This window comes from Lampris incognitus, chromosome 5 (genome assembly GCF_029633865.1).
Source record: "Lampris incognitus isolate fLamInc1 chromosome 5, fLamInc1.hap2, whole genome shotgun sequence".
Lineage (NCBI taxonomy): Eukaryota > Metazoa > Chordata > Actinopteri > Lampriformes > Lampridae > Lampris > Lampris incognitus.
In genome coordinates, this window is record NC_079215.1 from 60,262,241 (window position 1) to 60,289,784 (window position 27,544).

Genomic DNA, 27,544 nt, shown 5'->3' on the forward strand with positions numbered 1-27,544 from the left:
GCTGATCTTGGTACTTTGTGATGTTGGCATAGCAGGATAAACACAGCTGTAGATAACACAAATGAGTGTTTGATTTAGATGTACCAGCGCACCGATCAGCATTGACACACATGGACAGAGCCAGCCCTAACACTTGTCAATAATACTGTCCGTGCTGGTTCTTTGGCACACCTACATCCAACAGACCCATTATACATTTTATTAGCTGCAGCTGCAGTTTCGTGGTTCAGACTAAGCTCAAACTTTTGGATCAGTTTTCCATTTCCTGATGTCAGTTCTTTCTCTCCAGCAACGCAGTCTTCAGAGTCTCGAGGCCAGTCTCCATGCGATGGAGTCCACCAGAGAATCACTCAAAGCTGAGCTTGGCACTGACCTGCTGTCTCAGCTCAGCCTGGAAGACCAGAGGCGGGTGGATGACCTCAACGATGAAATCCGCCAGCTCCAGCAGGTAGGGAGGGCAAGAGGGCAACATTACCAATATAGATTGGTAATCCAAATCCTCTTGTGCATCAGTTGGTACACTCTTGATCTGTGACAATGTGTGAAAATAATCAAGAGTTGGCTGCGATAGCAAAGTGCTATGAATGTAATTATTCCACGCCTCTAGGTTACAATGACAGAAATTTTGAAATACACCCAATACCTACCTATGTACTCACCAATCCCTTCTCTTATGGGTTATGAGGCAACACACAAGCGCACACCTTCCTTCCACACATGGGTCTGTTCTGAACAACCAATGTGAGAGCCATGGCTAACAACAGCTGCGTGTGTGGGATGTTCCTGTCATTCAGTGCTGCTTCCTTCTCCCCTCATGTTGCCAGATGCTCTCAATTAACACTCTCCCATGAACTCTTATCTGTTCCTGCTTGTGTTACAAAACACCAGAGCCCTGACACACAGCCTCTCAGAACCAGCCTCTCTGAAATGCTCCTGTTAGCCCATCGCTCACCGAGCTGTTGGGTCTGGTTATCTCTTCCCCAAAACACTTGTTTTGTTGTTTATTTGAGTGTTTATTACTACAGGCTGTGCATGCAAGTGAGACCACAGGGTTTGTGTATAAGAAACAGGATTGTGTGTTTGAAAATGGATGGAACACATGTGTGTCAAATAGTTTTCACACAGTTCTTGCAGACATGCTCATTTTAACCTGTTCGAAATACCTGATGGGTGGGGTTTAACACATGAGGGCATTTGAAGAAGGGAGGTTGACAATCATGGGCATATCCTGAATAGACTTCAAGATACTTTCCTGTGATTGTCGTTAATGTATGGACTCTGTGTTGTCCCATGCTGCAAAGCTCTTCCTGTCTGGTGCTCTTTGAGTAGGACAAGCCCAATGTCTAGTCATTTCCAAATAGTGCTTGACCCAAGTAGGGTTAACTGCAGCTTATTTCATCACACTCTAAGCACTTTTCTGTGTGTGTGTGTGTGTGTGTGTGTGTGTGTGTGTGTGTGTGTGTGTGTGTGTGTGTCCATTAACAGGATAATAGACAACTTCTAAATGAGAGGATCAAGTTGGAGGGCATCATGACCAGGGTTGAGACCTATCTCAATGAAAATTTAAGGAAACGCCTGGACCAAGTTGAACAGGTATTTTACTGCTGCCCTCTGCACACACACAAGTACAGGGAAGCCAAACACCTAAGATTGCAATATGCTTAAGTTCTCTTCCATCAGTTACAAAATACATTTAGGATTGTTTTCCTATCCTTCTTCTTCTGGCTTGTTCCCTGTTTCTCAGGGGTCACTACAACGGATCTTTGCCCCCCATAGTTTTCTGACTGACGCGTCTCTCTACCACAGTCCAACCCTCCTCATGTCCTCCTCTATCTGGTCTCTCCCTCTTTTCCTTGGTCTTCCTCTTTTTCTTTTGCCAGGTATTTCCAGGTCCAATATCTTCTTTCCTATATAGTCTATGCCTCCTCTCTGTACAGCTCCAAACCATCTCAATCTTGTCTCTCACAACTTCTCATCCATTCCGCTGATCTTGAATGTAGCTCTCACTTCATTTCTCTTCGGTCTTTTCTAGTCACTCCCAAGGACCAATGCAGCATGTTCATCTCTGCTGCCTGTAATGTAGATTCTAGCTTCTCTATTGTTGTCACTGCTTCCATACCACAGAGCATGGCAGGCCTAACCATTGATTTGTATACTTTGCCCTTTACCCTCAATGGCATTCTTTTGTCACAAAGTACTCCAGCTACCTTTCTTCATGATTTCACCCAGATTGTCCTTTTCTTGACTTCCTTCTTATCACCGCCTTCTGTCTTCCCTCCTTTTTTGATTGCTCTGGTTTTGTCCATCACCAGCAGTCTGTGGTGGTTACAGTGAGGAAAAAATAATGTCCAGACAGTAATATCCTGCATGGAAATTAAGGAGGACAAACAAATGAGTGGATGGCCAGAATCTCAAATCAAAATCATTACATCGTGTAAGCCTAGTATTCATATAATAATCATAATCATAATAAATATGGGTGGGATGAAATTATTTTATTAACTTCAGTTGAGCCAAGACTTGATGAGAGATTTTTTTTTTAATGGGTTTCCGACAGAATGGGAGTAATCTTGCAACCTTGTCCACAATATCTGAACATGTTGTAGAGTCCATATGCTAACAGTGCACCCAACATTTTGAGCGTGTTGAGTTGCTTGATGTAAACCAAGAATAGAATCGACAACATTACATATTGTTGGTGTATGGTATATTACATGTAGACATTATTTGCATACTGAGTGGGGACCGAGATCCAATCATAAGTGGCAATTCGAGATGCATTTGAGGCATATTGTAATGCCAGGTGTAAACAGTAATCCATGTCACCTAGATCTAGACACGATCTGGATCTATCTGGATACAATATACCAGGTCTGACCAGGCCCTATGTTGAAAGCTATCTACTGTTTAAGGAGTCATAGCAGTCACAATGGGAACCAATGCATGAGGAGGCAGTTGAAGTCAAGTCACATAGGCACACCACTCATTCATTGTTGGTAGTGGATTTCATTGTGGGTTACAGCATTATGGAAGTCAACACTCTAGTGTAACCTTAAAGGTACAATTCAGTATACAGTAAGCAACTGTAATGTAGTTCTGTCCCCATCTTAAGTAAATCTTGTTTGATCAAAAGATTTTTTCCTCTCAATTAGTCATGACCCCCCCCTCCAAAAAAAAAGAAATGCACAGCTTTTTTGATGAGGTGTGTTCACAGACCATAAAATATGGGTATCTTTGAATGATTTGGCTATAACACACAAATGCCAGATGAGAGAGCCAGAGGTCAATATCAATTGGGTGCTTACTGCTTACAGAAATTTGAAGACAGGGAAATGAGGAAAATTACATTGACAAAGCCTATAATACATTTCTCAGTATATTTATAACACTATATGACAAAAACTGCCCAATAGGGTGTCTGGATGGTGTGGTGGTCTATTCCGTTGCCTACCAACGTGGGGCTCACCGGTTTGAGTCCCCGTGTTACCTCCGGCTTGGTTGGGCATCCCTACATACACAATTGGCCGTGTCTGTGGGTGAGAAGCCAGATGTGGGTATGCGTGCTGGTCGCTGCACTAGCGCCTCCTCTGGTCAGTCAGGGGCGCCTGTTCAGGGGGGAGGGGAACTGATAGGAATAGTGTGATCCTCCCACGCCCTGCGTCCCCCTGGCGAAATTCCTCACTGTCAGGTGAAAAGAAGCGACTGGCGACTCCACATGTATCGGAGGAGGCATGTGGTAGTTGCAGCTCTACCCAGATCAGCAGAGGGGGTGGAGCAGCGACCAGAACGGCTCAGAACAGTGGGGTACAATTGGGGAGAAAAAGGGGAGAAAAAACCCCCAAAAACAAACAAAAAACTGCCCCATAAAACAATACGACCGGAAGCAAAACTGAGGATAGACCGTGGATTACAAAGGGACTGCAAAGTGCCTGTAAAAAAATAATGCTCTTTAAAGGCAGTTAATAAAATGTTGAACAATAGAGGCAGAAAATAGATACAAAGATATAAAAATAAGTTAATTGATATGAGAATATACAAGAAGGAATATTTTAACAAAATATTAGAGGAAAACAAAGACAATAGGCACATGGAGAGTATTAAAAAGCATTATTAGAAATGGATCAGCAAAACAAGTTACCCTCAGTATTTCATGGACAATGATAAAACTAAACAATATGAATTGGGTTTAAAAAAAAATTGGAACCAAAACTGGCAGAGAAATCGATGACCCACAGCCAAAAGAGGTGGGGGCTATTAAGGATTATGGAGATAGAATTCAAAGCTCATTCTTTATGAGCTGTAGAAGGAAAGGAAATCATTGATATTGTTAACAACAGTAAAAACCAAACGTCGACTGAATGGAATTGATATGATTTTAGTTAAGAAAGTTATTGATGGCATTGTAAACCCACTGACTTACATCTGCAACTTGTCTTTCAAAATGGGTACATTTCCATGTAATATGGGAATTGCTAAAGTTATCCCACCATATAAAGCTGGGGATGGACATCACTTTACCAATTACAGGCCTGTGTTCTTGCTTTCCCAGTTCTGTAAGATTTGGGAAAAACTCTATATTGCAAGGTTGGGTAATTTTAGTGAGAAACATAAATTGTCAGACAGTCAGTATGGGTTCCAATCAAACAGATCGACATCTATGGCATTAATGGAGCTAATAGAAGAAATAAGTAGCTGTATTGATAACAAGAAATGGCCATGTTTGTGGCTTGGTCTCCCATACTGCAGATAAACTATTTTGAGCAGTCTTTTGAAACCCTCTTTTTACACAGATTTTATGAGAATCATACCAGGTGAAATGTTACCTCTTTCCAGCGCTTACTTGGCCTGTCATACAGAGAGTACCTTTCTCAAATGCCTCTGTTAGAGTTGCTTGTTTTGGGCTTGTAGGCTCTGGCTGTGTGGTTGTAGCTGATGCACTGACATGGGATCCCCTCACTGTTTGGCTGTGAATGTACTCTTTCTTTCTTTTCTTTTTTTTTTAAATAATTTTTTTTCTCCCCAATTGTCCCCAATTTCTTGCCAATTACCATATTTTCTGAGCTGTCCCGGTCGCTGCTCCAACCTCCTCTGCCAGCCTCCTCTGATACATGTGGAATTGCCAGCCGCGTCTTTTCACCTGACAGTGAGGAGTTTTGCCAGGGGGATGTAGCGTGTGGGAGGATCACGCTTATTCCCCAAGGTCCCCCTCCCCCTGAACAGGCACCCCAACCGACCAGAGGAGGCGAGGCGCTAGTGCAGCGGCCAGGACATGTACCTACATCTGGCTTCCCACCCACAGACACGGTAAATTGTGTCAGTAGGGACACCCAACTAAGCTGGAGATAACACGGGGATTCGAACTGGCGATCCCCGTGTTGGTAGGCAATGGAATGGAATAGACCGCCACGCTACCTAGACACCCCTCAGGTTCTTTCTTTTGAGGTTGTTAAAAAGGTTTGTCATGTTTCCATCAGATGTGCGAACCTTTTCTTTGCATTGTTTGCATACTGAACTGTTGTTTGCTCTGTGTCGTTTTTGGAAAATCTAAACCATTTCCACATTACCTGTGTCAAATTCTTTTTAGGGACCAACTCCTCCTTGTTGTCATCCATGCCACTGTTTCCAAAAAAAAAGTGGGAGGGGAAGAAATCCAAGGCAGTACTGTTTTCTATTACTGTTGGCGCAAAATGGTCTGGCAGATAGTGTGATTTAAGATTTGGCCAAGAAAACAACTTGGGATGCTTGTATGAGCCATAGAACTGCAATTGATAGAATGTACACTGTAGCGCAATACTAACGATCTCTCTGTAAAGGCAGATCATGGAGACATTTTTATTCGTTCATGAGTTAATATCGTCATATCATAGATCATTTTTAACTAGCCAGCAGTAGTTTACAGTGTGACCGTTGGACTCTATAGGATGCCTTGTTTCTTTCATTCTACTTTTTTTTTTTGACTTGGCATGTTCTGCTTTATCACAGGAGCTTAATGAGCTAAGGGAGACAGAGGGCGGCACAGTACTCACAGCCACCACCTCTGAGCTCGACGGAATTAACAAACGTGTGAAAGACACCCTGGCACGGTCAGAAGGTAGGCACCTTTTGCAAAACTTCCACATCCCTTAGTTGCTGTCGTCATGTTCAGTGCACTTTCAAGATGAGCTGTTACCATTATGGATTAGTTAAAACTTCAATGTTAAATCAACACAATAAATGGACTAAGCTGACTAGTTAAATTACCTTGTGTCAGATGCATATATGCCTGTTGATGGTTTCTATAACAAATTGGACGTCTGGTCTCCTACGAAGTTTAATCCTTAGAAGGCTCTTAGGAGGGTAATTTTTGGATCGAGGAAAGTAGGCCACACTTTTTACTAATCACTACACCGATACCCAGTAGTTAAACAATATGTAAATCTTGAATGTTCCCCTCCTTTTTTACCATTTCCCTTTCTTTTAATTATGTCTCTCTCTACTAATCTAGAATAATCCAGTTTACACTGCATCGAAGGTGTTCCCTGTTGCTCTTATTATGGTGTCTAAGCTCAATTTTTGAAAAAGTAAAGGTTGCCAAGTACTGATCAATAGATTGCTGTTGGAAGTTTACAAGCCTTTACAAGATTACAGAGTTTGCCGATTCAAATACCAGTCAGCTTAGAAAAACCTGGTGTACTCACTACTATCCATCCATCCATCCATTGTCTTAACCGCTTATCCTGCTCTCAGGGTCGCGGGCATGCCGGAGCCTATTCCAGCAGTCATTGGGTGGCAGGTGGGGAGACACCCCGCGTCAAATTAAGAGTTGTCCACTGGTTGCTGTTTTTGTTAGCAAGTCCCTTAGTTATCCCCACAATGGGTACCGTCTGTCTTGTCTTGAATGGGGTTTTGGTTTAACACCTGAAATACAGAAAACACGAACTGACAAAATGTGGACGTTTTGATCTGTGAGATCAGCTTCATGAATTACTACTGTGCTGTTAAGATTTGAAGCATATGAGTAAAAAGCTATTGAGAATAAACTGGGGAGCAGCGTGGAAGAAAACAAGATGGAAGATATCATTCCTCTGACATGATAACATGAGATATTACATTATCTTGTTAACGTAGGCGTCAGCATTTATTTACTTTAGAAAGGTCAGCAATTTCACTGTCTCTGCTAAAGAAGAACATGCATCTGTGTGTTTTCTTCTCGTGGACAATCTCCAAAGCATCAGAATGGATTACTGTTTAGATGTGAGGCCTGGGTTTTCCCAGTTACATTTTTAAAGTTGATATATGGAGGTCTGTGTATCTATTTGGGGAACAAAGCATTAAAAATAATCTCTCTAAAGTATAATAATAATATCTAAAGTATAGAGGCTCCAGCTTCTTTTTTTTATTCTTTATTTTTCACAGCAGTATATATTGCAAAATGTATATCAAAACAATAACAGTTTCATTTTCTTCTGCCATTCAGGGTCTTTTTTTTTTAAACTTACAAGAGAAAGTTAAAAAAACAAAACAAAAAACAAAAACTGTATATATAAAGGCAAACTTTAAGAACTTTATACAATTTGGGAGAGGTAAAGTTTGTACATAAGACTATACAGGAGAGAGGTGATATGAGGATTCCCAGTTTGTGGTAGGGAGAGTGTGAAGGTTCCCAATGTGTGGTAGGGAAAAGGAGTGTGAGGGCAACAGAGAGAGGGTATATTAAAATCTAATTAATTCAATATCTCCACAAAATCTAACCTTAAGGGCCTCGCATATTTGACCCACTTGGTCCAGAATTTAACAAACTTCTTTTTCTGAAGACAGAGGGAAAAAGTAATCTTTTCCATAACATAAATGTCATTTACTATATCTATCCACTCCTGTATTGTGGGGGGTTCAGGTAGTAACCAATGCCTTGTGAGTGCTTTTTTACCAGCACATGTCAAAATACCAAATAAATATTCATCCAGCCGTCCTGCCTGGAAATCGTCATTTTCTAAGAATATTGTGGAAAATTGCAAGGGCAGATCATTATTAAGTATGCTTTTCAATGCTTTGTGAAGCTCTGCCCAGAAAGGTCTTATCATTGGGCACTCCCAGAATATGTGCCAGTGGTTGGCTTCCCGAAGTTCACACTGTCTCCAACATTTGGTCCCCCCCCCATCAATATGTGCTTTCTGTTTTGGTGTAATAAAAAATCGAATAAAACACCTCCACCCAAACTCCCGCCATATGTGGGAGTTGGTGCATTTCCAATGGAATTTACATACATCAAGCCAATCCTCATTTGATATTGTAAAGTTACCTTCTTTATCCCATTTTTCTTTGATGTATTCTGTAGAGTGGGATTTTTTTTGTCATAAGGCCTTTATAAAATCTTGAGACAACACCCCTATTTGAGTCTTTTTGATAGGCATCAATAAATATCCTCATTAAAGGATCATTAAAGTCTGTTTTATCTTTAATGTTATGTTCAAAATGATTATGTATCTGGAGATACCTATAAAAATCAGATTTTTCAAGATCATATTCTTTCTTCAAGTTTTCAAAGTCTTTTAAGTGTCCCTTGAATGGAATGGAATGTTGTTATTCCTTTTGAAATCCAGGACTTAAATCTATAATCCATTTTACTAGGCTTGAACTCAGGATCATAGGCACACCACTGAATTATTTGTAATGTATGGCCCAATTTATATTCTTCTGTTACCATATTCCAAATTTTTAGTTGGGCATTAACCCATGGATTTTGCACCTTATCTATAAACCTTCCTAAATTTTTGTGAGCCAATACTGCATGAATTGGAGGATCATTCATATGGAGAGTTCAACATCTTTCCACCTAGCATGAAATGTTGGGTTACATATGTTGATTAAGGGTTTAGTCTGAGCTGCATAAAAATAATCCTGGAAACAGGGTAATGACATTCCTCTGTTCTCCCTTCGTAGTTGAAGAGTTTTGAGTTTAACCCTGGGGTTTTTTCCCTGCCAAATAAATCTGGAAATGAGCTTATTCAATTGGGAGAATTGTTTTGATGAAATTTCTACAGGGAGTGCTTGAAATAAATAGAGATATTGTGGAAGGATGTTCATCTTTACAGAATCAATTTGATGACTGAGACCAAGGAAAGAGAAAGCACTCAATCTGTGTATGTCGTCTTTAATTTTTGTTAAGAGGGGACCATAATTTATCTCTGCCAGTGTTGAGATTTTTTTTGGTAAATATATTCCTAAATATTTCAATGAGTTCTGATTCCACTTAAGGTAGAATTTTTCCCTAAGGTGTTTTGAGGGTGTATAATTAAAGGCCAAAATATGCATTTTCTTTACATTTAGTTAGATCCTGCATATCTACCAAATGTTTCTAGGAGTTTCATTAATTCAGAAAATGAGTTCGGGGGTTTACTTAAATAAATCAAAATATCATCAGCGTACAATGCCAGTTTGTGGTCTTCTCCATTTATGCAGATGCCTTGGATGCTTTTAGTCTGCCTTATCCACTGTGCAAGAGGCTCAATATAAAGCACAAAGAGTAACAGTGAGATTGGGCACCCTTGTCTCAAACCACGCTTTAATATAATAGTGTCTGAAAGGTACCCATTTATTTTTATTCGGGCTAATGGTTTATTATATAACGTATGGATGCCCTTTACAAAGTTTTTGTGCAGTCCAAATTTTTCAAGGACGTTGTATAAGAACGGCCAGCTCACTGACTCAAAAGCCTTCTCAGCATCCAGACTAACTAAGAGGGCTTCCAATTTATTCTGTTGGATATTGGTTTAATAGGTGCAACGATCGTCTAATATTATTGTGAGCTTGTCTTTGTGGGATAAACCCAGTCTGGTCATTATGTATAAGCTGGGGAAAGATCTTTTCCAGTCTTTTGGCAAGGATGGCTGTATATAATTTGTTATCAACATTCAGCACTGAAATTGGTATGTATGATTCACAGTCTAATCTGTCCTTTCCCTCCTTTAGAATAACTGAGATAACTGCCTCGCTCCATGATGGAGGCATTTTAGCATCCATTAAACATGTATTGTAAGCCCGAAGAAGGTTTGGTATTTAACTCGAGTTGAAAAGCCTTATACCACTCTGATGGGAAGCCATCCGGACCGGGTGACTTATTCGCTTTGAGCGTGGAGATTGCGCTGTTTATTTCTGTCTCAGTTACTGCAGCTGTTAATGTTTGATTTTGTTCCTCTGATAGAACAGGTAAATTGAGAGAATCAAGGAACTTTCCAATTTGTTGCTCGTCCTCTAAGCGGGGATGTGTGTACAAGGACTTGTAGTACTTTTTAAACGTTTTTTGTATTTCATCTTGTTTATATTATATGGTCTTAGATACCGGGTCCTTTATTCTGTATACTGTGTTATCCGCTTGTTGTTTTTGTAGCTTCCTTGCTAAAAGTTTAGTTGATTTTGAATCTGACTCATGGTATTTCTGTTTTGTAAATATCATCTTTTTTTCAATTGCCTGTGAATACAATATATTTATTTCATTTCTGATTTTCTTTATTTTTGTCATCAGATTCGGTTTTTGTTCCCTTTTATGTTGTGTCTCATGATCTTTAATTCTTTATTAAGGTTTATTAGTCTTAATTGTTTTTCTTTCTTTTCATGTGCACAGAAAGATATAATTTTCCCCCTAACGGCTGCTTTTAAGGTATCCCATACTATAGCCAAATCAACCTCTCTCTTATCATTCTCTTCTAGAAAATTTTTTATTTCCTCTCTCATTTGAGTCTTAAATTGTGGGTTGTTTAAGACACTTGTATTTAGCCTCCACAATGTTCTCCCCGGGTTATCTCTTGATATGTATAGTGCAAGAGAGAGGTGCATGATCAGATAAGTAAATACTTCCAATATCGCAACTATGCATTCTATGGCAGTCTCTCTTTAACACAAAAAAATAATCTATCCTTGAGTATACATCATGGGGGCATGAATAAAAAGTATAATCACAGCCTGATGGATAAAAATCTCTCCAAAGATCTATTATGCCCAATTCTGCCATTAGAACATTAATTTTTCTATGTAATAACGTAGCGGATGAGTTTTTTGTTGAATCTAGTTTTGGGTTGAGACGTATATTCCAGTCTCCACCGCATATGACAATTTCTATCATCAAATCAAATATTTTTCAAACTCAAAGCTCCCATAAGGGAATGTCCCACGTTGCAACAGTGGTGGGGCCCTAAGGTTTGGCCGCATGCTGGCCAATGTCCAAATAAAGTTGTAAGTAATAGTGAGATTATAGAGAGAGAAGAAAAAAACAAAACAAATTGTGAACACTTCGTCAATTAAAAGAGTCCCGACTCTTTTAATTCGTTAGAAAATAGAACTGTAGGATTTATATGTAGCTATGTAAATAACCATGGTGAGGCATAGCACTCAGAAATCAGATCAAACTGATCTGCATTTGGCCAAAACATTAGACCATCAGTCTCCTGTTGTGGGGGATCGCCTTCTGAATTTCTGGAGATTTTCTTTAAATTGAGAGCGGAGGTTTTTCTTGGACTGTGTGCCGCCTTCCGCTGAGTTGATTGCTTGATCTACACCCCGGTTGCGCCGTCTCCCCGCCACCTGCCAGGTAGACAGGAGCCCGATCTCTTCTTGATCCGGAGAGGCGGAGGACTTCATCACAAACACTGGGAATCCTCGTGAAGCCATATCCCTCGTTGCCTCCATAGCATCCCTGTATAGCCGGGTGCCGTCGTCGTAGAAGACCCGCATCTTTGCAGGCTACGGTGTCTGAAACTTTATTTGTTTTTCTTTCAAAACTTTCTTGGCTTCTTCATATTCACTACGTTTCTTAAGCACTTCGGGGGGAAGTCATTGTCGACGTAAAAGCGGGCATTGTTGCAGAACACTTCTTTTTTCTGCCAGGCTCTCCGGAGCACCTCGTCTTTCATCTGATAACTCCCGAACTTGACCACTATTGGGGCTTTGCCTGCGGGCCATTGGGCTTCGGTGCTAATGCCCGGTGTGCCCGCTCAATTCCTAGGTCTCTGTCACGGGGAAGGTCCAGTGCGCTTTTAAATAAGTTGTCTATAAAGCCAACCATATCGGTGCCCTCTTTATCTTCGGGTATTCCGTAAACCTTTAAATTATCTCTCCATGCTCGGCCCTCCTGGTCTGTCAGCCTGGCCTCCAGGTTAGCCTGGCGCTGTATTAGCCGCTTGATTAGCGTTGATGTTGCTTGAAGCACGGACTCCATTTTGTTAATTCTGCCCTCTGCCTTATCCAGTCTGTTGTTTGTTCTCTTTAGTTCTTGTTTAATGTTGGAGAGCTGTGCCTTGTTGTCTCTTCTGAACTCCTGGAGTTCGTTGAGAACACATCGCAGGCTACCTTCGGGGCCGTCTTCGCCATGTGGCGGAGATGAGTTTGGGGAGCTACTTCGGCTGCCTCGTCTCACTTTGGGATCGTTTTCCATCACGTTCATCGTTGTCCTACGTCTAGTATTACCCCTTTTCTTCATTGTTCGACAAAAACTTCACTAGGGTTAACAGAACTAAAGTTTTTGGGGTTATTTCTCAAAACCGTCGGAGAACTCGAAAATTAGGCTGTCATTGTCTTGGTGGCGGGACCGGAAAACCGAGGCTTCAGCTTTTTATAATAAAATGGTTTTGAAAAGTATATTGTGCTTTGCTGCTCATCACTTTAATGTGTCATTCGTAACAAGATAAAATAAATAAGTTCTCCTTTTTCTCCCCAATTGTATTTGGCCAATTACCCTATTTTCTGAGCCATCTCAGTTGCTGCTGCACCCCATCTGCTGATCCGAGTAGGGCTGCAGACTACCACATCTCCTCCAATACATGTGACATCGCCAGCCGTTCCTTTTCACCTGACAGCAAGGAGTTTTGCCAGGGGGATATAGCGCGTGGGAGGATCATGTTATTCCCCCCAGTTCCCCCTCCTCGCTGAACAGGCACCCCGACCAACCAGAGGAGGCGCTAGTGCAGCGACCAGGACACATACCCACATCCGGCTTCTCACCCGCAGACACAGCCAATTGTGTCTGTAGGGATGCCCGACCAAGCCGAAGGTAACATGGGGATTTGAACCGGCAATCCCCGTGTTGGTAGGCAACGGAATAGACCACCACACTACCCGGACGCCCTAATCGGTTAAATTCTTAACGGCAATTAATCTATTAATGATTAATCATTAGCATCCCTAATTCTGATTGAAACATTCTGATAGAAGATTTGGGGTCAGCTGTTTACGTGGGATGTGATGTATTGCAGTCTGATGTTTACATGTCCCGACGTATTTAATCAGAACAACTGTGTTTCAGACGCTGTGTGACATTTTTTCGTGGACTTGTTTGAATAGGTAGTTATTTGTAATTTTCCTACCGTCTAGGCATCCAGTAATATTCAGTTCTTTAACAGTCTTTCTGTTCGCCTTCTGCAGCAGCTAGTTGTCTTCTCAGGGCATTGTATCTGATCCAGATCAGGGACTTTGGAGCTATTTTCTGGGAGGGGGTGCTTTAAATAGGAGGGGGTGTGGACATCGAATACCCACTTTTGTGGCATTACCTTGAACCTGTAGCCCAATTTGCCCCCACTTGGAAGCTAACCAGGTCAACATGCACACGCATCAAAAGACCTAATATGCAGAAATTGCTGTGTATACATCTTTGTTACTACTTCAGACTCCATATGTGCACAATCATGTCAGTATGTTCCATTTACTGACTGCAGACATTTTCAATCATTGTTTCGTACTTCTGGCCCTACAGCAGGATTAACTAAGCAAGGGGGCACGAGAAATGACTAAGGGGGCACAACTATTTTTTGCTTGCTGATAACACAGGAGGGATAATAATCTATAGAACAATTACACACAATGTACAGTGCATCCGGAAAATATTCACACCCCTTCACTTTCCCCACATTTTGTTATGTTACAGCCTTATTCCAAAATGGATTAAATTCCTTTTTTTTCTCATCAATCTACACACAATACCCCATAATGACAAGGTGAAAAAGGTTTTGTAGAAATTTTTGCAAATTTATTAAAAATAAAAAACTTAAATATTGCATGTACATAAGTATTCACACCCTTTACTCGGTACTTGGTTGAGGCACCCTTGGCAGCGATTACAGCCTCAAGTTTTCTTGGGTATGAAGCTACAAGCTTGGCACACCTATATTTGGGGTATTTCTCCCATTCTTCTCTGCAGATCGTCTCGAGCTCTGTAAGGTTAGATGGGGAGCGTCGCTGCACAGCTATTTTCAGGTCTTTCCAGAGATGTTCAATGGGGTTCAAGTCTGGGCTCTGGCTGGGCCACTCAAGGACATTCACAGACTTGTCCCGAAGCCACTCCTTCGTTGTCTTGGCTGTGTGCTTAGGGTCGTCGTAGTGTTGAAAGGTAAACCTTCGCCCCAGTCTGAGGTCCTGAGTACTCTGGAGCAGGTTTTCATCAAGGATCTCTCTGTACTTTGCTCCATTCATCTTTCCCTCGATCCTGACTAGTCTCCCAGTTCCCGCCGCTGAAAAACATCCCCACAGCAAGATGCTGCCACCACCATGCTTCACTGTAGGGATGGTATTAGCAAGGTGATGAGAGGTGCCTGGTTTCCTCCAGACATGACGTTTGGCATTCAGGCCAAAGAGTTCAATCTTGGTTTCATCAGACCAGAGAATCTTGTTTCTCATGGTCTGAGAGTCCTTTAGGTGCTTTCTGGCAAACTCCAAGCGGGCTGTCATGTGCCTTTTACTGAGCAGAGGCTTCCGTCTGGCCACTCTACCATAAAGGCCTGATTGGTGGAGCGCTGCAGAGATGATTGTCCTTCTGGAAGGTTCTCCCATCTCCACAGAGGAACGCTGGAGCTCTGTCAGAGTGACCATCGGGTTCTTGGTCACCTCCCTGACCAAGGCCCTTCTCTTCCGATTGCTCAGTTTGGCTTGGCGGCCAGCTCTAGGAAGAGTCCTGGTGGATCCAAACTTCTTCCATTTACGAATGATGGAGACCACTGTGCTCTTCGGGACCTTCAAAGCTGTAGAAATTATTTTGTACTCTTCTCCAGATCTGTGCCTCGATACAATCCTGTCTCGGGGGTCACAGACAATTCTTTTGACTTCATGGCTTGGTTTCTGCTCTGACATGCACTGTCAACAGTGGGACCTTATATAGACAGGTGTGTGCCTTTCCAAATCATGTCCAATCCATTGGATTTACTACAGGTGGACTCCAATCAAGATGTAGAAACATCTCAAGGATGATCAATGGAAACAGGATGAACCTGAGCTCAATTTTTTGGCGTCATTGCAAAGGGTGTGAATACTTATATACATGCAATATTTCAGTTTTTTATTTTTAATAAATTTGCAAAAATTTATACAAAACCTTTTTCACTTTGTCATTATGAGGTATTGTGTGTAGATTGATGAGAAAAAAAAGAATTTAATCCATTTTGGAATAAGGCTGTAACATAACAAAATGTGGGGAAAGTGAAGGGGTGTGAATACTTTCCGGATGCACTGTATTTGCATTCAGTCTTGCCGCAAGAATACAGGCTACTGCACTGCTTTAAAATCATACACTTGTTGGACTTGTAATTCACAGCTGGCTCAAAAATGTTATCGGAAGAATGCAGCTTGGACGCAGTTACCAGACTGTCTTGCTACAAGAGTGCTATAATATGCTGCATATGACAACAACATATATTGGTCAAGGTCTGCCAACCCTCATTGATGTAATGCAAAGCACCTATTCTACCATATGAAACAACAGTAATATAACTTCCCCTTCTTGGCAGCAATGCCAATGATGAAATAATTAATATATTTATTACTGACATTGTCCACGCATTTCCAAAAAACTAAAAAAATAGGTCAAGACCAACCAGCATGCCTTTTCTTACCCTGATTCAAGAGTTGTAGCTGCTTCAATGCTGTGTTGAACCTCCTCAGCAGTGTCTCAGTCCACTCCCCATGGGATTTGCTTGTCAAGTCCCTCTCAAATGCCAGTTTAATCAGCTGTGCTTTCAACCTGTGCAACATGCTCCGTCTATGCTCACTGGATATATTTTTCAGTGTTGAAAGAGTTGTCGCAAGTTGCCATGGATGTTCCAAATGTTAATCCCAGCTTCCATGCAGTCATCACAGTAGGGATTGGCATTAGAGGCCCAGAGCACCTGTCCAAAATGTTCTGTGTGGTCCGTTTTTCTAGATTGGCCAATTTCAGTCCGGTAAGAAAACAAGCTACCTAACGCGATGCTGAAGTTACCATTAACAAGCCAGCTAGCTTGGTCGTTAACGTGGTAATTATTTTTTTTTAATCACATCACTGTGTACAGCGTGCCATGAAGTTCAAATCCTAATAGTGTTGTGACAACGCATAACCAACTGCGTTGTCCATGGTTCTGAAACACGGCAATTATTTCAGAGACGAGTTAGACATTTGTATCTTGGCCGATATTTTTGTTGTGTCTGCTATTTTTCTCTAGGGTACATAAAACTTAAACTGGGGGAGGGGCAGAAAAAACAGCCCCCTTGGCATTGTGCCCTTCATATATCATGAATGCACATATAGGCTGCAACATATGTTTGATTAAACTTTATTAACATGGGTCAGCAGTTTTTCTTCTTAGGTTGCTATGGAGCCTTTCTCGGCTCAAGATGATGCAAACTGCACTGGCCTGGCTATTTGGTTACATAGTTAAAGACTTAGGACGTGCCTTGAGCAGGAGACAGGCTGGTCATTTCTGACAATCCCAAATATGAAAAATAAATATGAAAGACACAAATGAAAGTCAGGACAATCCCAGACCAATTCTTTATTTAAAAAAACTGTTTGGTGCAGTAAAGGGAAGCTGTCAATAGGGTGAGTGGGGCGATTGGTGGGGAGGTGCTATTGCACCCCCCTGCAGCCCTACTTTCAATGTCTATGACTCGGATACAATCCGACTGTTGTGAAGGAGAAGGCTGTCAGTCACTTGTGGTGGACCATGACTGACACAGGCAAGAGGATGCCAGAGTCTTTGAAGAGATACGATACGACCTGGTGAAAGTCTCTGTCTTGGAGCACTAGCGAGCTACTTAAGCTAAAAACAAGCCGATACTAGCTAGCAGCTGAATCCGCTAGTGCTACAAATGCAGGGATCAGTGATCGTGAGCAAAGCCAGGAAAGCCAAGTCTGAGTGTTAGGTAGCCTCAGTCGAGCAACAGTAGTATCTGTTCGTGAATTAAACACTTATAGGCTGTATTCCCAGAAATCAGCTGAGCTAGGAAGTATACAATATATATATATATATACACACACTACCGTTCAAAAGTTTGGGATCACATTGAAATGTCCATATTTTTGAAGGAAAAGCACTGTACTTTTCAATGAAGATAACTTTAAACTAGTCTTAACTTTAAAGAAATACACTCTATACATTGCTAATGTGGTAAATGACTATTCTAGCTGCAAATGTCTGGTTTTTGGTGCAATATCTACATAGGTGTATAGAGGCCCATTTCAAGCAACTATCACTCCAGTGTTCTAATGATACAATGTGTTTGCTCATTGGCTCAGAAGGCTAATTGATGATTAGAAAACCCTTCTGCAATCATGTTCACACATCTGAAAACAGTTTAGCTCTTTACAGAAGCTACAAAACTGACCTTCCTTTGAGCAGATTGAGTTTCTGGAGCATCACATTTGTGGGGTCAATTAAACGCTCAAAATGGCCAGAAAAAGAGAACTTTCATCTGAAACTCGACAGTCTATTCTTGTTCTTAGAAATGAAGGCTATTCCATGCGAGAAATTGCTAAGAAATTGAAGATTTCCTACACCGGTGTGTACTACTCCCTTCAGAGGACAGCACAAACAGGCTCTAACCAGAGTAGAAAAAGAAGTGGGAGGCCGCGTTGCACAACTGAGCAAGAAGATAAGTACATTAGAGTCTCTAGTTTGAGAAACAGACGCCTCACAGGTCCCCAACTGGCATCTTCATTAAATAGTACCCGCAAAACACCAGTGTCAACATCTACAGTGAAGAGGCGGCTGCGGGATTCTGGGCTTCAGGGCAGAGTGGCAAAGAAAAAGCCATATCTGAGACTGACCAATAAAAGAAAAAGATTAAGATGGGCAAAAGAACACAGACATTGGACAGAGGAAGACTGGAAAAAAGTGTTGTGGACGGATGAATCCAAGTTTGAGGTGTTTGGATCACAAAGAAGAACGTTTGTGAGACGCAGAACAAATGAAAAGATGCTGGAAGAATGCCTGACGCCATCTGTTAAGCATGGTGGAGGTAATGTGATGGTCTGGGGTTGCTTTGGTGCTGGTAAGGTGGGAGATTTGTACAGGGTAAAAGGGATTCTGAATAAGGAAGGCTATCACTCCATTTTGCAACGCCATGCCATACCCAGTGGACAGCGCTTGATTGGAGCCAATTTCATCCTACAACAGGACAATGACCCTAAACACACCTCCAAATTGTGCAAGAACTATTTAGAGCAGAAGCAGGCAGCTGGTATTCTATCGGTAATGGAGTGGCCAGCGCAGTCACCAGATCTGAACCCCATTGAGCTGTTGTGGGAGCAGCTTGACCGTATGGTACGCAAGAAGTGCCCATCCAACCAATCCAACTTGTGGGAGCTGCTTCTGGAAGCGTGGGGTGCAATTTCTCCAGATTACCTCAACAAATTAACAGCTAGAATGCCAAAGGTCTGCAATGCTGTAATTGCTGCAAATGGAGGATTCTTTGACGAAAGCAAAGTTTGATGTAAAAAAAATCTTATTTCAAATACAAATCATTATTTCTAACCTTGTCAATGTCTTGACTCTATTTTCTATTGATTTCACAACATATGGTGGTGAATAAGTGTGACTTTTCATGGAAAACACAAAATTGTTTGGGTGATCCCAAACTTTTGAACGGTAGTGTATATATAAACATTGCTCATGGCTGCAGCTGAGGGTTGAGTCCACACGGTCCTCACCACATACAGCTCCAGCACTAGAGTCAGAGACTTAGGAGCAATCAAGTCTGTGCAACAACAGTTGATCGGATAAAATCCATAAAATAGTACAAGCAAACCATAAAATCAATTAAAAGTCAAAAAGCAAAGTAGCAGAGCAACAACAACAAAAAAAAACTGCCAGCTGAAAACCAGAAATGACTCAGCAGAGTATGCATGGAAAAAAAAACACAGCCAGAAAGTAATCCAATTACATTGTTTAGATGGTACAGTTTTGCTTTTGATCAGTTTATGAAAAGGTTTAATCTACCGCAACCATTTGAATTTTCAGTCGTTTTGGGCCTGTTTATTCTGATTGAGGTGTTTATATGGAGCATTTTTATTCTGTTTGGGCTTCTGTTTCCGATTATAATCAGAATATTAGGCTTCATGTAACGTAGCTAATGAAGCATTCAATCTTGATGGGTCACAAGACTATGTATCCGAGCATGAACTATTCTCTCAAACTGACGAGTTTTTCACCTCTGTCATCAGTAAACTAATGAGATAAAAAATGGAGACAGACAGGTAAAGAGAGAGAGAAAGGGTGACCAAACTTCTCATTTGAATTGCCTTTCCAGATCTGGATGGTCTGATTGACAAAACTGAAGCAGAGATTAAGGACCACCTGAAGAGCATGGAGCGATGGAAGAACATTGAAAAGGAGCAGAATGACGCCATAAACCACGACACCAAGGAGCTGGAGAAGATGACCAACCGACAGGGCATGCTGCTCAAGAAGAAGGAGGAGTGCATGAAGAAGATCCGAGAGTTGGGCTCATTGCCGCAGGAAGCTTTTGAGAAATATCAAACTCTCACGCTCAAACAGGTACACACTCAAATGTAGATAAAAATCACTAATGACCAAATTCCAGTAAATTTTGGCTGTGGCTGGTATGGCTCTCTGTCACTTTTGTTCAACAGGTAGTACACCTTTAATTACATTTTAAGAGCTGAAAACATGTTGGTATTTTCCAAGGGTAGTAAAATTGATTTCCTCTATGATAGATTCAACAAAAAATGCAACTGCATCGCGCAGCCACTTCAAGGGAGAAAATTATGCTGGGTCTTTTCTTCGGGGTAAAATAAACATTATGATCATCTTCCCCAATTTTACCAGTGTCATGGGGGCATCAGAGATATGATAGGTCAGAGACACTCATCTGGGGTTGGTTCTCATCAGGAATTTATTGATGCCCCATATGACACATGCAATACCGTGTATATTCTAAAAGCAGTTGAAGCAGAAACATAAAGATGCCTGTGCTGTCATTCTTGGTTTTGACGGCTAAATGTTTTAAAGGCTTTTTCCATATGAAGTTTAGTGTACCCCAGCCCCCTGAAAAGCCATACCAAGAATTAAGCTGGGGCGAATTGAGTATTTCGGTTTCTGTTTACCATTGTGTTTAAATGACCTCAGCAGTCAAGGTGACCATGCAAGGTGTGATGGTTAAGCAACTGACATTGTTAGGCATGTGGGGCAGTATATTGTAAGCACAGCAAAGCTATAGGCTACACTAGAAATGATGGATAATCTTTTAATGTTTTTTTTTTTTTTACCTTAATACGACTAATGCAACATAGATAGCTCGAGAGGATGCACAAAATTTGCATCAAGATCTGATGCCTTTTGAATACCGTTAGATTTTGATCTATTTGCCATTGATAGTTTTATGAAACTTGTATGCAGCTCTCGATTGCTTCGTTTTTAATAACAAGACTCAATAGCCAAGCCTTAGAATGAAAATACAGGTAACTCAGGACAGGTAATTTTATACAATTTAACTGATGTGGCAAAAAAAAGAAAAGAAATTAATTTCAAAGAACACTTGGATACAAAATATATATGTTTATAGCAAAATGCTACACTTTAATATAGAAATAATGAACAACTGAATAACAGTCTACGTGGTAGAAAATTGGTAAAGACTAAATGTAATTAAAACATTTGTCGGTATAGAACAAGTACAAAGTGTGCTGCATTTTGTGGAAGTGACTGTCCAACAGTCTCTAAATATGATTGCCAGGGATCAAATTTAGGCAACTACAAACATCAGGAATAACAACCATTAACTTAAACTCATAACTAATAGTTTATCCATTTCTGTCTCGGAGAAGGAGATATACATTTGTCATCCTGAACTATTGGCTGCTTGCTTGTGCAGCTGCAGAGAGGATGTGAAAGTGCCATGTCTGTGAGCGAGACTCAAGATCAGTCACAAATGTCAGTTCTTCATGTTTTATTATCTGGTTTACAGAATTAGAATTATGCATTGTTTAATGCAGGAATTAATTTCATCCCAGGATTGTTCTAAAAGGCATAATAAACCACTCCAAGTCTTTAATTTTCACTAAGGCCTGAGGACAACATAAGTTTTCATCATCTTGGGCATCCAGGTAGCGTAGTGGTCTATTCTGTTGCCTACTAACACGTGGATCGCTGGTTCGATTCCCCGTGTTACCTCCGGCTTGGTCAGGCGTTCCAACAGACACAATTGGCCGTGTCTGTGGGTGGGAAGCTGGATGTGGGTATGTGTCCTGGTCGCTGCACTAGCGCCTCCTCTGGTTGGTCGGGGCACCTGTTCGGGGGGGGGGGGGGACTGGGGGAAGAGCGTGATCCTCCCACGCGCTACATCCCCTGGCAAAACTCCTCACTGTCAGGTGAAAAGAAGTGGCTGGCGACTTCACATGTATTAGAGGAGACATGGTAGTCTGCAGCCCTCCTCAGATCGGCAGAAGGGGTGGAGCAGCGACCGGGTGGCTCGGAAGAGGGGGGTAATTTGCCAAGTACAATTGACCTTTCGCAAAGTCCCGCCCCCCCTTAGTTACTGTTGCTATGCCCATCAAGCTTTTCAGATCCATCCAGGAAGTAGCCGGAAAACACCAAAACATGAAGGAAGAAATCAGCGCATTCCCAGAGAAAATAAGTGATGTATTTTGGAGTAATTCATCCTAATATCATCCCGTGAAAGGCAGAAGGGGTTTCAGTGTACAGGAGGGATACATTCAGGATATTATAAGTGAAACTGACTTGCATGGACTCCGGGCTGCCGGGTGTGACTGTAATTGAGTGTAAAGCTTACCGGTCGCAATTAAAGAATGAGAAACCCCATCAACTAATTCTGAAACACATTGTGGACCAATTGTGCTCTTCTACTGTAGGATAAGTTAAATATTTCAGCTATTATTGGTATATTTTTAATAATCCATTGTCAACATCACTGTATTATAGTGTTGATTTTGGCCAAGGTTCCCCATGGGGTTCTTTTATCTAGGCTTTTTCGGGGGTTCTCTATGGGCTCCGGGGGATCGCAGGACAGCCAGGGACATGCCCCGGGGACGGGGGAACCGCCCCATCATTTTTTTAAAAAGAAACATTTTTTTTAGCCTTCGGACCAGAACCGGAATTTTCAACAAAATAAGGCAAACGAGATGCCTCTGCATGTGGGATGACTTTTCCGAATGGCCGGTCCCCACCTGGAGCTCACAGAGGGGGAGAAACGTTTTAAATAGGCCGGATATGGGGAGGTCAGACTGGCTAGAGACCATCCCAGCCGACCGTCCCCGCGGGTCTTTATGCTCTGAAATGGAAGTTGGACCCTGGCTAACCTGTGACTAACATAAAGTTATGTTAGTCGGCTAGCTATCATTAGCTGTCATTAAATTAGGTATCTCTGGCCACAGACTAAGCTGGTTACGTTCATCAGGTACATTAACAATGTTATTATGTTAGTCAGTAATATGTTGGTATGTTGATAATGGTAATAATCATTGTGTGGGTAAAAGTAACAGTAATAATATGTTGGCTATATTAGCTATCAATAATAGCTAGTAGCAAGCTTAGCTTGGAGCAGACAGGTATTTTTGTTGGTTTTGGATGAATTAAGCTGGCCATGGGGTGTGCTATACTGCGAAATCCTTTGCCGACATTGCGCTTCTTGCGTTCTGGGTTTCGGGAAGGGAAAGAAAATTACACCCGGTACTTTGCGAAAGGTCAGCTGGGGAGAAAAAGGGGTAAAAAATTTCAAAAAAAAATTTTTTCACCGACTTGTGTCATTGATAGATTGTACTGTGTGTTGACTCTTGTCAGTTCTTGCCACTTTAGAAAAGGAACACTCAACACACATGGGGTCCAGCATGTTAGATAGGGCTGCACAATATTGGAAAAAACTCACATTGCTTCTGCCTGCGGCTTTGCACATCCTTGATAAGGAGGAGCTATGGTTTGAAGGGGAGTCAAAGAGGCCATCTATGTGAAGAGGGCATGATCATTGATGAACCAGGGGGCTAAGGGTACATCTGTCACCATCTTAAAATACTGTGATTGCAACCATTCCCCAATTTTCTGTGAATAGTACACATTGCCATTGTAATTCTAGTTAATGGTCACGGTAATTTGCATATGAAACTGATAGTTGTTTTCGATCATTATGCCACTGTATTGTTTATAACGATGGGGGATACCTAGTTAGTTGAGACTGAAAAGGTCAATTAGATGAGCGATGAAACATTTCTCTCAATAAACCTGTCCAGATGAACTGATTCAACTTTTTGTGATTTTCTTACCTGGATTATTGAGCATGCATAAAGGCATAAAACTTCGAGTGTTAGCAGGAGTACAATGACCTCAATAATTGCGAAATGGAAGAAGTTGGAATGAGAAGAAGAAGAAGAAAAAGAAGAAGAATGAGAAGAAGAAGTTGGAATGGAAGTTGGAATGAGAACATTCACAGACAAGAAGTTGGAAACCACCAGGACTCTTCCTAGAGTTGGCCGTATGGCTAAACTGAGTAACAGGACAAGAAGGGCCTTGGGTCAAGAACCCAACAGCCACTCTAACAGAGCTTCGGAAGTCCTCTGCAGAGATGCGTGAACCTGCCGGAAGGATGACTATCTCAGCAGCACTCCATCAGCCTTTATGGTAGAGCGGCAAGGCGGAAACCACTGTTGAGTGATCAGCATATGACAGCCTGCTTGGTGTTTGCCAAACGCCATTTAAAGGTTTCTCAGTGCATGAAGAAAAGGATTCTCTGGTCTAATGAGGAAGAAATTTAACTCTTTGGGCAGAACTCCAAGCACTATGTCTGGCAAACACCAGGCACTGCTCAAAACCTGGCTAATGCCATCCCTACGGTGAAGCATGGTGGTGACAGCATCATGCTATGATGGTGCTTCTCAGCAGCATGTACAGAGAGACTGGTCAGAATGGAGGGGAGGATATATGCAGCCAAATACAGAGAAGTTCTTGAAGAAAAGCTGCTCCAGAGTGCACGCGACCTCAGACTAGGAGGATGGTTCACCTTTCAGCATGACAATGTCCCGAAGCATACAGCCAAGACAAGACTGGAGTGGCTACAGGACAAGTGTCTGACTGTTCTTGAGTGGCCCAGCCAAAGCCCAGACTTTAACTCCATAGAACGTCTGTGGAGAGACCTAAAGTTGGCAGTTCACAAATTTTTCCCATCCAATCTGATGGCACTTAAGAGGATCTGCTAGGAAATTGGGATAAACCGCCCAAATCCAGGTGTGCAAAGCTTGTAGAGACTTACCCAAGAAAATTCAAAGTTGTAATTGCTGCCAAAGGGGTTTCCACAAAGTACTGAATTAAGAGTCTGAATACTTATATAAATGAGAGATTTCAGTTTTTTGATTTTTAATAAATTATCAGAATTATCTAAAAACATGTTTTTACTTTGTCATTATAGTTATTGAGTGTAGATTGATGGGCAAAAATTTTAATTTTATCCATTTAAATTAAATCTACAAAATGAAGGGGTCTGAATACTTTCTGAAGCCACTATGTGTAATTTCGTGTGTAATTTCTGCTAATATTTACTAGTCATATACCTCAGGAAAGTTAAAATATACATTGCATGTTTAGCTAATGTTTTCCACTAACAGAATTGGGTCACTTTTTTGGGGATGTGACATAGTTTAATTTTAATTGGTGCACAAAATCTAATTTACGTCTGTGGTTTGATGAAGAATCTAAAACAAAAGCCCTGACTACATACACCCATGTAGCTTTTCATGAATCATGTATCTTTTAGGGATGATTTCTCAACCCTGAATGTTGGTCCCTTCTTATTCCTCTCTTGCAGTTATTCCGTAAGCTGGAGCAGTGCAACACGGAGCTAAAGAAATACAGCCATGTCAACAAGAAGGCCCTGGATCAGTTTGTCAACTTTTCTGAGCAGAAGGAGAAGCTGATCAAGCGTCAAGATGAGCTGGACCGAGGCTACAAGTCCATCATGGAGCTGATGAATGTCTTGGAGCTACGCAAATACGAAGCTATCCAGCTCACCTTCAAACAGGTAAAGAAAACTCAACTCTTCACTAGTGTGAACCAGTTGTGAATCAACTTAAAAGGCCCAGACAACCTATTTCCTAAATCAGCTTCTTACTGCAAGTTCTAGCATCCTGCATTAACATACTACTGTCTGCAAAAGGAAGAGCACTTTCAGCCATTCCAAGTGAGAGATTTCTGCATAGTGTAATTTCTCTGTTCTCACTGGTTTCAGTTAGGCGGGACTTATTTGGAGGTTGAAGGTCGAATCAACCTTAATACGCTGTGCCCTAATCTAACCAATCATGAATCAACCTTAATACACGAATTAATTCAACCAAGCATGCATTGACCTTAATACACTGCAATAGTGTGGTCCAGGCATGAAACAACCTTAATATACTCCTCATTTGTTAACCATTAATTGGTTGGTGCAGCTATGAACTGTGTTGAGCTATGCCAATGTGAGTCTATTCTAGGATCAACCCCCTCAGGAAAGCTCAAAGTTAGCATTTCATAGCCAGTGCCTTTGGTGTGGCTCTGGCTGAAGTAAAGCAATGCCACACTTGTCAGTTTTTGATTCTCTCAGTGTTGTGTCAAATTTCTGTCCACCTCTGAAATGGAGTGAACACTTGAGAGGTCCAGTAACAATTTATTGCAATTGTTTGGCAACTCAATCCTGAAAAGCCACCTCCCGCCTCCTCTCCTTCACTAGGTGTCGAAGAACTTCAGTGAGGTGTTTCAGAAGCTTGTGCCAGGAGGTAAGGCCACATTGGTGATGAAGAAAGGGGACACAGAGGGCGGCCAGTCCCAGGATGAGAGCGAGGGAGGAGCAGAAAGCGAGCGGGGCTCTGGCTCCCAGAGTAGTGTCCCTTCAGTGGACCAGTTCACCGGTGTCGGCATCAGGGTATGTTTGGGCATTGTGTGTTTGTTTGGGATGGGAGTGGGGGTCAAGGGGGTATATTGAGGATAAGAGCTTGTGTGGGTCGAACCTGTTTCCTCTCTTTTAGCGGAACTTTGCTTCACTGAATATTCAACCCTAAGTGACTGCTCCCTCCATCCACAGCCCTCCTCTGTGACTCTCCGAACTGAACAGACAATCTGAAACACTCCGAAGTTTACTGCCCTGCTCATGCTCAGAAATCTTGGCAGTTTTTCCCAAGCTTCTTTCTCTTTCCACAGCTTCCCTTAACATAGGTTGCAATAGAAATCACAGTTTCATGGGTTAAAGATGTTTGGCATATGGTCATTTTAGATTAACAAAAAAACAAAAAAAACATTTTAGACGCACGATCTGACATGTAGGTCAGGTGAATTGGCCATACTAAACTGTCCTGAGGTGTGTGTGTGCCGGCCCTGTGATGGACTGGTGGCCTGTACAGGGTGTCTCCCTGCCTGCCACCCATTGACTGCTGGAATAGGCTCCAGCATCACCACAACCCCAATTGGGATAAACGGCTTGGATAACGAATGAATAAAAGTCTGCATTTTTTGCTCATCCCCAAAACGGACACAGCCATTCCACGTCACCAGGACTTGAACATTTTTTTTTGCCAGTCAGTTCTTTCCAAGCATATTGTTTCTGTTCTTGCATTCTGCCTTCTACATAATGTTCCTAAAACAGTAAGAACAAAATAAAATACCAGTCAAAATGGGGGGGGGGGGATCAGGGAAAGAGGAAAATAAAGCTAAAAATGCAAAATATTGCTTAGAAATTTTTCGAAATTGCAGTGCACTAGGTTCACCATCTTACATGTGTGGATTACGTAAACTAGGTGGCAAAGTATTTACTATGGAAGTTGCAGGTGAAAAAGCCTACGTAAGTATCTGTAGACGCCTCCTGCTAGACAGCACAGTGAGTAGAAGCAGACATTTTCCAAAACGGAAATACTCCATTCATTCCCTTGTTTTCTATTTTCTATAAAAAAAATGGCACAAACATTTAATTAAGATAATTACTGTGGTGGTTCAAGTTCAACTTTGTCATACATATTTAGAATACAGCGAAATTCTTGTGCTCTGGCTCTGCTGTAACACAAGGGACAAAAGGACATAAGGATATCCCATCCAAAGTAAAAATACTATATACACAGTGAATTCATACATTATATACACAATATATACACTATGTACACAATAATGCTAGAAACTATTACTGAGATGGGTGGTGTGTGATTTGATGCTCCAGTTGCATTATTTTTAGATGGAAGGAGCGAGAACAGAACGTGAGCGGGGTGGCTGGTGTCCTCCATGATGTTTTGGGCTTTCCTTTTGCAGAAAGTGGGTTTTAACAAGCTGAATATATAAACGTGTCCTTCTCT

At 41.6% G+C, this 27,544-nt stretch overlaps 1 protein-coding gene across 1 annotated transcript in view; it reads left to right on the top strand.

Moving 5' to 3' along the window:
• The window catches only part of smc3 (structural maintenance of chromosomes 3), a 93,124-nt gene that overhangs the window by 59,462 nt on the left and 6,118 nt on the right, over positions 1–27,544 (top strand). Inside the window, exons 21-26 of the mRNA XM_056279704.1 lie at positions 290–448; positions 1,486–1,593; positions 5,983–6,091; positions 19,519–19,766; positions 25,039–25,251; positions 25,939–26,130. Coding sequence (XP_056135679.1) covers positions 290–448; positions 1,486–1,593; positions 5,983–6,091; positions 19,519–19,766; positions 25,039–25,251; positions 25,939–26,130 — 1,029 coding nt within the window. The remainder of the gene's footprint in view (positions 1–289; positions 449–1,485; positions 1,594–5,982; positions 6,092–19,518; positions 19,767–25,038; positions 25,252–25,938; positions 26,131–27,544) is intronic.